At 37.8% G+C, this 12,061-nt stretch overlaps 1 protein-coding gene across 3 annotated transcripts in view; it reads left to right on the plus strand.

Annotated features, from left to right (window-relative positions):
- The window catches only part of LOC145683252 (uncharacterized), a 107,080-nt gene that overhangs the window by 89,581 nt on the left and 5,438 nt on the right, over positions 1–12,061 (plus strand). For 2 of the 3 annotated variants that reach the window (XM_081754625.1, XM_081754623.1), the window contains exon 10: positions 10,109–10,227. In XM_081754625.1, coding sequence (XP_081610751.1) covers positions 10,109–10,155 — 47 coding nt within the window. In that variant the 3' untranslated portion in view covers positions 10,156–10,227. Of the gene's footprint in view, positions 1–10,108; positions 10,241–12,061 lie in introns of all 3 variants that reach the window. The other variant, XM_081754624.1, reaches the window with a different exon arrangement.

Genomic DNA, 12,061 nt, shown 5'->3' on the forward strand with positions numbered 1-12,061 from the left:
GGGATGCTAAAGTGAAAATCATATCATATCATATCTCTAAGTTTGTATTCTCGAGACCTAGCCCAATCAGACTATCTATTAATGACTGTTCCCTTAGTTCTAAAATTCAATTTCTGCCCCTGAATCAAAGTAGAAAAATACGTATTATATGAATAATATTATCTTGAAAACGTTTCTTTAATTTTGGTGTAAGAACATACATGTGGATCTCCATACAGGGTTAGTCAAAAGTATTGGGACAGAACAATAATAACGACACGCGTGGACGGGGGAAAATCAAATGTTGCAATTGGTGTTATTGCAAAAACTGCATTGGCTTGGAGTGTGGTCACCGTGGAAGCCATTTTGAATTACACTATATTGCGGATCGTCAATTTTTTAATGGAAAAGGCTATGATCTTACACTTCAGTTTAGGCTTTATATTTCCACAAATGTGAAGGTGAACTCATTTTTGACACATTACCATTTGTTTATGAGACAGGGTGACATATGTATCTAATAGAAAAAAAAGTATCATGACAGGGCAGTAACAAAGAGACAAATGGACAAAGGAAAAGTAAATGTTACAGGTTAGTATTGGTGTTAAAACTGCGTTAAATGATCATGGCACCCAACTTGAATTCCGCATATTATATACCATAAAATATTTTCAAATAGACAAAGGTACTTGTGTCACATAAATTTAGGCTAGAATCTGGCTACAAACGATAATCTGAATTAGGGATGCGCACGAGACAAGATTTGAGGCTGTCTCGTCTCAAAAATGTACTGTAAATGTGATGTCTCGACTCGAAAAATTTGCATTTTTCTATTGGAAGATCTGTCTCGACTCGGATATTCTCAGGAAAATTCTGTCTCGACTCGTCTCTTGCGCATTCCTTACTGAGTCGACTTTTGACCGATCTCTATTCATTTACGCGATAGTGTGTGCTAAGTTTGACATTTGTTTCTAGTAGAAGAAAGTATTAAGACAGGTAACTTCATTGTGTTCTTAACGTTTCTGTTCGTTTGCTTACGTTTGTAAAATATTGAGACGTTACCACGTATGTATAACATATTTTAATAGTAAGTATATTTGTGATTAATTGTTACTTTACGACTATAAAGCAATAGAATGCTTTAATGTGCAGTTTCGAATATTTGGTAGAGCTCAACAACGTCGTTCAAATAGTAGTGGGTGATAACGATGTTTTTTTCTGGTCAGTGTGTTGTACCATGCAGAGTTAATACGGGAAGGATATAATGGTAGAATTGCTAGAAAGAAACCATGTATACCCAAATTAAGAAATATAAGATACTTAAATTTTCTAGAGCTTTTGAAAATAAACTCAAAACCTGGTGGGAATGTTTTTATCGGCGAATTTAAGTTAAACCTGCATGAATATGATGGTAGAATAATAGTGTTTCGACAAGTAAATACAGAAATAAATGTCAAGAACTTCCAGCCTGCTTTAAAATACAGAAGAAATATATATCTTAACGTTCTTAGAAGGACTTCTAATTTTATCAAGATATTGATCCCAAACAAAGTATATGTTGTAAAGAAAAGATTGCTTTAAAACTGCCCAAAAGTTCGCTAAACCCCACCACATAGTACCGGCTTTAATCCCATTGAGAATCTTTGGAGCGAATTGCAACGTAAGGTCAATATATAAAAGTTACGGTGAAAGAAGGTTTGAGAAAAGCATTACATACAGATTGGAACAATATTTCCCCACACTACACCAAGAAAATTGTAACAACGATGCAGAAATGCTTAAGGAAAGTTATAAATCATTGTGTGTTTGCTATTAAATACTAACTGTATTAACTTGGAGGAATAAAATAATTTTAGAGGACATTTCATAGTAGTTTTTTAATAATATCTGAATATTTATGTGATCAACAGTGTCCACATCCCCATTCAATGTAGTTTTTGCAACAACACACACTTGCAACATTTGCTTTTCCTCCGCCACATTATTATTTTATTGTCCTGATACTTTTGTCTACTACACACTAATGTCAGACATAGCACACTTTCCTCGTAAAAGAATGAGGATTGGTAAAGAATGAATCATATTCTCGTTTGTAGGAAAATTCAATCCTAAATTGATGTGCTAAACATACTCCTTTCCATTTAAAAATATTATGTGATATCCAATATGGCGAATCTAGGATGGCTGTCATTATGTCCACGCCCTCACTCAGTGTAGTTTTTGCATCAACCTGCAACCTTTTACTTTTCTACGTCTACGTGTCTCTTTGCCTGTCCAGATACTTTGGTCTACTAGATACAAATGTCAAACGTAGCACCCTATCTCGCAAACGAATGAAGATAGATTTTAAAAAATGAGTTCTTCTTCTCATCCGTGGGAACATTCTAGCCTAAATTGATGTGTCAAACCCACCTCTTTCCATTCAAAAGATATTGAGTGATATCAAATATCGCAGAATCCACCATCTGCAATATTTACTTTACCTCCGTCCACGCGTATCGTTATTACTGATCTGTCGTAACATTTTTACTAACCCTATATTTTTTCCACATGTATGTTCTTTCAACACAAATAAACAGGTATGTCCACGTAATATTTTTCATCTAATAAGTATTTTCATACTTCTGAAGTTTTGCAGGCTATATCTCAGATTTCTTGACATAGGGCCTTTTTGTTAGGGGGCCCTTTTGACCAGGGTCCTTTTGACTCAGGCCCTTATGACTGGAGCCCTTTTGACTAAGGCCTTTCTGTCCTCGCCCTTTTGTTCGGGCCCTTCTGACGTGACACCGGTTATAGGATAGGAAGAGATCATATACAGAGGTACAACAGTTATTTAATGCTACATTTTCCGACCATAACCCAATTTCGAAGTCAACTGCCTAAGAGACCATTAAATGTTTTGCAGAAAGGTACCGCATGCGATCAGGAAGGCCGAACCAATGTATCAATTTGGCAGTTTCTTTTAATTTACAATCTTTTGTGGAAATTCCGCATTCATTGATAACCAGAGTTGCTAACAAGCTAGGTGTTTCCCAGAGTTCAGCGCAATGAATTTTTGTACACTATGCTCTTTATGTAAAGTCATTCTGAAGTATGATTAGTACCATACTAAAGAGTTCGATTAACATATGTTAATTGCAGTAGTCAAACCTTTAGTATGAGGCTAATCATACGTCAAAACGACTCTGCATAAGGCGGTATAAATTGAAACCCTAGGAGAATGCGTTTAGTGCATGAAATAACGGAAGACGACTTTGATCACCGCATTGAGTTTTGCGAAGTAATGATATGAAATATCGATGACAGCAATATTGTCGTAAATGACATGGTATTCTCTGGTAACTTTCAGACTGTCAGTTTAACGTCCCACATTATGCCCTTTAGGATGACGATGATTAAAGCAAGTGAATGATGATGAAAGAACGGGTGAAATCAAAAGGAAACGAGGGTACCCCGGGAAAACTCACCTATACAATATTGTCCACCACAACCTTACTTGGTCGGGAATCGAACCCGTAGTCCTACACACCAGAGCTAAGCGTTCTACCACTGAACCACCGTGCCCCTCCCTCCGGTATTCTTTGATGAAGTGATATTTACCTTATATGGTCTGGTGAACCGAAAAAATTATCACTATTGGAGCGATGAAAACCCACATTGATGGGATGTTATTTCGAAGAACAGAAGTGCAGAAGCTACTGACAGAAATAAACTACATTCTTAATTAGAAATATTACGAATGATATAAGAGATATGTTAAATTAAAAGTAGGAATGCAAAATATTTTTTGAATACGAACTGTGGTTTAATTAGGAATACAGCTGGTAAATAATAATATTGGACTACAAAGGTATTCAGAAGTCTTGCTAGAGGAAATATAAATATATTGAGATTATTATTATTATTATTATTATTATTATTATTATTATTATCGAATTGAAAATTCAATGGTGTATCTAAAATCAGGTAAAAGATCAGAAAAAGTACGTGTAGCCAACAAGCGGTAAGAAATGTGTGAAGTATTAAGGGCTTGCATTGAGGGTGCCAGGTAAACATGATTGGGAGCCACTGATATACGATATTGCATTGAGGACGACCCCTTCTGTACACGTCGTTCTTTGTCTAGGCCTTTCTGACATGGAATCAAATAAAAAATAATGAAACAAGAAGTATATTATAAACAAAAAACTATTATATATATTTTCTCCACTAAATCTCATCAAATTATATATATAGATATATATAATATTAACAACTTGACTTCGGTGAACATTACATTATTCTTATTATATATTATCGGTGCTAACCTAACACGAAGCCTTATAATAAGGATTTAAAAACAGCTGAAAGACAAATGACAAACATTACAAACAAAAAGCATTTGTTTGTATTTTCTGTTGCATTTGATCAGATTTTATACGTATATAATTATTTTACATTACAGTATATTTTTTGAACAACTTGACTTTGATTAACATTACACTATGATCATTATATTTTAGAAGTACCAATCTTGCATAAAGCCTTACAGTAAGATAAAAAGAGTGAAAAAAGACATTACTAACAAAAAGTATTTTTGAGATAAACATATTACATTTATTATATTTGAAAAGTACTTACTTAACATGAATCCTTAGAAAAAAATCTTCATATCTTGTCGATTAAATTGCGTCTAAAAGGGCCAGTGTCACTTGTTGGCAAAAAAAATGAGATGTTCGTCAAATTTTAACGCCTATAAATGGATATTTTCTTTTGCAAGAAAAGCAAATGTTAATATGAATAGTATATATACTCCAAACTACTTCGTGTTGACATTAACCCTTTTAGTCCCAAGTCGCAGATATATAAAGTATGTGAACTTACATTGAAAAATTCTGGCTACTTTAATGTTTTGAAATTCTTCCAACTTATATTGGACATAAGTTTATTATCATTTTTGCTTAACTTTCCAAATGCCAAATACGATTGACATTTGTCTCAAACTGCTTGCGTGGATTGCAAATTAAAATTGTGAACCAAGCCACGAAGATATTTCTCTAAAGGTCTTTGAGTATACTCCTGTACAATAGTACGTACTCGACTTGCAGTTACTCTGTATTTTTTTCTGCCGGTGGTCAATACTTGTCTAGCAACTTCTATTAATTTGATCAACAGAGTGCTCCTTTAACCGTATATATTCGACGATAACCGTTTACGATAAGATAAAATTCGTTGCGCCATATAATTTTATGATAAAATTACGCGCATCTCTTTACTTTATTTCATAGTTCTATCATATTCACTTTTTAATATTCGGCGACAGTTGCCATCGAAATTCATACAGTTATACGCAAAATAATAATAATAATAATAATAATAATAATAATAATAATAATAATAATAATAATAACAGAATTACAATATCAATTACATAAACAATACCTTCGAATAAAGAAAAAAATAACTGTCACGCTGGGATTCGAACCCGAGTCACTGAAATGGCAGTTCTCTGCTTTCACACTTGATACAAAGATAAGAAAATAAACTAGTAGCTATGTTACATAAACATAGCACACACTATTTCTACACGTGTTGATGCAATTCAAAGAATGCGAAAATAATGTCTGCCGGCTTTTCTTCTTTAGAAATTAGAAGTCACGGTGAGGAAGAATTGCAGTAATATAAATCGGGACCAGTTAAAAACAATGAGGTAGCCTCATCTTGAAGAACGCTTCGCGATATTTTCCTCATTGACGAAGGTATATATCACTTGTTTTTGAGTTAAAGAAGGAAACCTCGAGTAAGTCATTGTGACATTCATAAGGAACACATCCTTATACGAGTATTAGTACGGGTATTTTGTGTATAGTCTTACATGCAATGCTTTTAACTAGCTAATAGTTTAGGCGGAAGATGAAGTGACGAGGTGGGTAAGTTTTTAACGCATTGAACTTATATTCGGCGGACCCGCGTTCAAATCCCGGTCATTTTCTAACTTTTTCAAATGTTTCAATTTCAATTTCAATACATACTCAGTGTGACAACCAAGATTTTCTCTCCTCCAGAAAGAAAAAAATATTGGAATGAGGAGAATTGGAGAAGGTCTCTCAATGAAGGCAATCATTTACTAACTTATTTCCAGCAGTTGTTCTAGATTTGATATTTTCGTCTACTTTCAAGCATTTTCTGATTTATGTGTGATCAGTGTTTTTATTTCTTTGAATATACAGTATATAGTGAAATAATACATTACATACACAACAATATTGAGATTAACATATGATGTTCATTGGACAACACGCTCTAAACCAGAGAGGTTCATCTCAGAATGGAGAAATGTTTCGTGCGTCATCTACTCACAATTTTACTTGCATAAAGACTGGATTCAGTGCTACCAACTGTTGTCAGTGCCGAGAAAAGTTACGTGTAAATTGGGTTGCATCTGTCCAAGCGTTCTATCAACTGCAAATTACCTGGACCCCAAGTTATGGAATTAGAGCACTTAGGGTGGAGAGACTTTTGTTGTTGGGTGTACATAGATTTTCCTAACACAAGTAACACAATCTGCTATTGATCTAAAATATTCCAAGTATTTTTTCCTCTTTCTCTTTCTTTCCTTCTTTCCTTTTATTTCTTACTCCCGAATTTTGCACCACCTTACTTCGGCAGCCAGGGTCGTTGCCCCGCTCACCCGCACCATGACACGGCACTGATCAATACCTACCTGCAACACTTTTCTCTGTTCACATGAATCGTAACTGGGCTGTTGTAATAACTTTGACTAACACTGTATACAGATATACATGTACGTTCTTTCAACACAAAGCAGGTGGTGTCCACTGAATACTTTTAATCTAATAAAACGCTATATCTCAGGCTTTTTTGATGTGAGGCCCTTTGATCGCGGGGCCCTTTTGACGCGGGGCCCTTTTGACTCGGGCCCTTTTGTCGCGGGGCCCTTTTGACTCGGGCCCTTATGACCGGGGCCCTTTTGACGCGGGGCCCTTTTCACCCGGGCCCTTTTGACGCGGGGCCCTTTTGACTCGGGCCCTTATGACCGGGGCCCTTTTGACGCGGGGCCCTTTTGACCCGGGCCCTTTTGACGCGGGGCCCTTTTGACCCGGGCCCTTTTGACGCGGGCCCTTTTGACGCGGGGCCCTTTTGACCCGGGCCCTTTTGACGCGGGGCCCTTTTGACGTGAGGCCCTTATGACCGGGGCCCTTTTGACCCGGGCCCTTTTGACGCGGGGCCCTTTTGACGTGGGGCCCTTTTGACTCGGGCCCTTATGACCGGGGCCCTTTTGACGCGGGGCCGTTTTGACTCGGGCCTTTTTGTCCTCGCCCTTTTGTCCGGGCCCTTCTGACGTGACACCAAATTTTGGATATCTGAAAATATCAAACAATAATTTCGACGAACTGGTACATTCAAATATCTAGGATCAACGTTAGCAAACCAAAATCATATCTAGGAAGAAATTAAATGCCGACCGAAAGCAAGAAATTCGTGCCAGAATCGTTTGTCTTCATAAATTTTGTAGAAGAATTTGAAGCTAAAAATATTTAAAACGATCTTAAACTGTACTTCTGGGAAACACGGTCGCTTACTCTGAGGGAATGCAGATTGAAAGTATTCCAGAATAAAGCCCTGAAACGAATGTTGGAACCCAAGAAGGACGGGAATTAGTATTGGATAAAGTTCATAACGAGGAATTCCATGATTTATACCGTCTACCTAACATTACTAGGATTATTAAGCCTACAAGGCTTACGTGAATATGCCATATAACCAGAATGGTAGAAAATAGGAAATCTTTTAATATTTTACCTACAAAGTCAATCGAAAAGGACTATTAGAAAGACCTGGGTGCAGATGGGAGGGAAACATTAAGACGAATCTCGCAGAAATAGGAACACAAAGTAGAAACTCAACTTTTAGTAGAACATATATGCCTCAACTTTGCACATTTTTTTTCTTGTTCATTGCAAATAATGTTATAGAATTTATAGTGTATATTTTCTAACATTTTAGTGCATATTTGTACACATATTTTCATCATGTTGTTGTTGTTTCTTTGTTTGTTTATTTATTTATTCATATTCACAGTCCGTTCAATAAGTTCTGGAACTTCTTCCAAATAATATACGTCGCGTGCCTTTTTAAAGTAAGTACCGTTTTGAAATCAGAGAAAACAAGTATAGTTTTCCTACCAATTGTATTTTACATCAAAGCTTGTACTTTAATCTACTTTTCAATTAAGACGCTTATCATAACCTATAATAAGCTTTTGAATACCACCCTCATAGAATTTGCTGCCCGATTTGACAACCAACAACACGGCAGTTTTGACTGCATCATTGTCATCGTGTTGCTGACTACCCAGATGGTTCTTCAAATGCTAGAACATGTGGCAACCACTTATCAGATAACGACGAAATCGCAAAGTGTTTGTTCTGTTTCACATTTTCGTCAACTTTCTGGACTAAGTCTTTAGTGATGACAGAATGTCGCCCACTTCGTTCCTCATTGTGAACATTCCTGCGGACATCTTTAAAAGCTCTAACCCATTTCTGTACCATTTCATCGCTCATAATATATTCTCTACACATTTCACTAATCTGGCGATTAATTTCAACCTATTTCTCTTAGCGCAGAACAAATGAATCACAGCGCGCATTTCACAGTCGGCGGTGGCATTACAACGACTTGCAAACACACGTAAACACCGTCGAATATTTCCGCAATGGAGTCTGTTGATTGCCAATAAATGTACAGTACACAGCGCGCATGAGCGGAATGCCGACTCCAGTGATACAGTACCGAATTTCAAAACAGTATTTAATTTAAAAACACGCCTTTTAGTTCACGATGCCAGAAAAAATTATTACCACCTTAGTTTCCTTTATTCATCCCTTCCCGCGCCGCACACTCGTATGACCGGTTGTAGAGGCTCCGGAACGCCCTAGGAAATTCATGCACTGAAATACTGTTCAGCACCGACATCACTTTCACTTAAATGGTCGCAAGATTCTCAAAACGTTCCGCTTGAGATAGATTTAAGCTTAGAGAAAAGTATGAAGTACGCCAGGATCAAAACAAATGAAAATGGGGTGGGTTCAAAAACTGTGACCTGTCTTCTAGACAAACATTCAAGCACAACAAAATGTGTTGGTCCGCACCAGTTTTCTTGTGCGTCAGTTTTTGGCTAAAAGAAGGGTCAGAGTCATCGACACCCCATATATTCTCCTGATTTGCCTCCATTGGACTTGCGCTCTCCCCTAACCTTAAATATATCCTGAAGGAAGCGTTTTATAATGTTGCACCGATTCTGGCGAATGTAACGATGATGCTAACAGCATTCCTTTACACGACTTTCCTATGACGTTCCAAGCCTCTTTGACTTGGTCCCGCGACTGTGTGGGCGAGGAAAGAGATGTACACTCATGTCCAAAATGATTGTCGCATATCTATAACTATCTTCTTGTAACAATATAGTTTGATAATGATTTTGCAGGGTACTTTTAATAGTGATACTATGTGTATAATCGGAAAATACATATTTGTGGCAAATTTCATAGGAAAAGAATTATAAATACAAAAATTAGGATAAGTAAAACAAAATGTTGCTAAATGGACAAGAAAGTTTTATTTTCGTTTTATTGTTCTTATTTACTGCTCTTTTGACATGAAATTTGCCACATATATGTATTTGCCGATTATACACAAACTAACATTATAAGAAATACTGAGTGAATTCGTTATCAAATTATATTCCTACAGAAACATATTTATAGAATGCGACAATAATTTTGGACATGAGTGTTCGTAATAAAATAACGCAGTAATACATTTGTCTACCATTGGTAGGTATATTTAGTCCCGGAACTTATTCAACGGACTGTGGATCCAGGCCTGTGTCTACTGACAATCTACAAGACTCTCAGTCACTCAGTTTGTCATTAGGGCATGGACTAAGTTCTGGACTAATTGCTGAAGGTCATGGACTAAGTTCTGGACTAATTCCTGAAGGTCATGGACTAAGTTCTGGACTAATTCCTGAAGGTCATGGGCTAAGTTGTGGACTAATTCCTGAATAAATTTCCACTCAATTTCTAACGAGTAACGTTAAGTTGTAAATTTCCATTCTTTTCAGGTGGTTCAAAAGGTTCCAAGAAAAAGAAGGAGAAATCAAAGCAATGAAGCAGATGAGAATGTCGTTTCGTGGTGCAACCTCATCGACATGGTCTCCGATGCGCTATTAATGGAAGATTTGTTAGTGCATCCAGTAATATTAATCTCATTTCATCTTAATATGTAGTTGAACTCATCTGTTTTGCATATACTCCTATAATTTATCTACAAATATAAACAATTAGATATAACAGTGTAAAGTTCAATCTTTTTCTCTGAGACACAAGCTTTAGGAAGAGCCGATACTAATAGTGATACATGAGAGACTTGGAGAAACATAATGGTATGTTACACTTTTTGACTTCTGAGTAAACTGAAAAACAAGATTCAACATTCCCATGCAATTCAAGCAATAGGCACATGGCAAAAGAGCTTTCCCCGATATCTGCAGGTACAGGCCCGTATCCAGGGGGGTCTAGGGGGGACCGCCCCCTTAATTTTCCCTGGCCCTCTAAAATTTTCACGGTAGGCTTGCAAGTGAACTATAATATGATGATAAACTATAATATGGTTGGATCGGGCCACCCCTAACTTCAGCCGGCCCCCCTACATTTTTGGGCTGGCTACCGGCCTGTACAGATACATTTCTGAAATTGAACTAATTACGTCAGGGACGGTACACACGGGGTGGATCCTGAGGATCCGAACTCCTCGAAACCCCAACTCTTTTGTACATTTACTCTAATTTTACGTATGTTTAATTTTTATAAAGATAACTAAGAAAGTTCTGTCACTTTTTGTGGAGGCCTGTGTTCAATTGGCCCTCACACCGTGAGCTGAATGTGAATGAGGATAAGGCGAAGATCAGTTGTTCGTGTATATCCAACATAGTACCTGGTTGTGGCAGTTCAGTTACACCGTGAACTTGACTAACAACAGAGTGAACATGTGACCTCTACAGAGCGTCATAAGGACGAGCATGCTGTACGAGTTCAAACTGGGATCACACGCCGCTGCAGCGGGGCGGAAGATATGCCAGGATTTTGGTGAGATATCGTGACTACGCGGACAGTGCAGCAGTGGTTTAACAAGTTTAAGGACGGTGACGAAACACTCGAAGACGAAACTCGTGCGGGAAGCCCAACACATATACAAAATGAAGATCTTCAGTCAGTAATTGAGACGAACAGTGGTCAGACATTTGAGGAACTGGGACTACAATTCAGTGTAAGTGTAAAAACTATTCGACAGCATTTCCATCAACTTTGGAAGCACTACAATTTGGGTCGATGGGTCCCACATCATTTGACTCCGGACCAGAAGGCAACAAGAACAGACACACACCTATGTTTCTTTGCTGTCTCGTCTGAGGAAGAACACATTTCTGGACGGGTGTTAACATGTGATGAGAAGCGGGTCGTGTACGAAGCTCCTCGACGCCATCATCATTGGTTAGCATCCCATGAACCGGTTCCAAAACAGCTGAAAACAGCAGTGCACCACAAGAAGAATCTCCTATGTGTTTGGTAGACTGCTCGCGGTATCGTACATCGGGAACTGTATCAGTTGTTCAGCGCATCAATGCAACTGTGTACTGTGTACTGTCAGCAGTTGTGCCGTGTTCAAGAAAAACTCAAAACTCTGGAGTCTGCACTTCTGAATCGTAAAGGGGTCCTTCTGTTGCAAGACAACGCTAAGCCCCACGTGGGTAAAATGGCCCGGGACACAATTCTATGCCTTGGATGGGAAACAATATTGCATCCGCCATATTCCCCGGAGATTACACCGTCCGATTATCACTTGTTCCATTCCTTAGACAATCACCTTGGAGGACGCCAGTTCAATTCCCTAGTAGAGGTGCAAAATGCACTTCACGGCCCCGCGATGGAATTCATGGCCTTCCAGAACGTTGGCACAAGGTCTTCGATGCTGATGGGGACTATTTTTGATCTTCCAGGTACGTCTTAAGTGACAT

This window comes from Thermobia domestica, chromosome 4 (genome assembly GCF_964235325.1).
Source record: "Thermobia domestica chromosome 4, izTheDome1.hap1.1, whole genome shotgun sequence".
NCBI classification, from domain to species: domain Eukaryota; kingdom Metazoa; phylum Arthropoda; class Insecta; order Zygentoma; family Lepismatidae; genus Thermobia; species Thermobia domestica.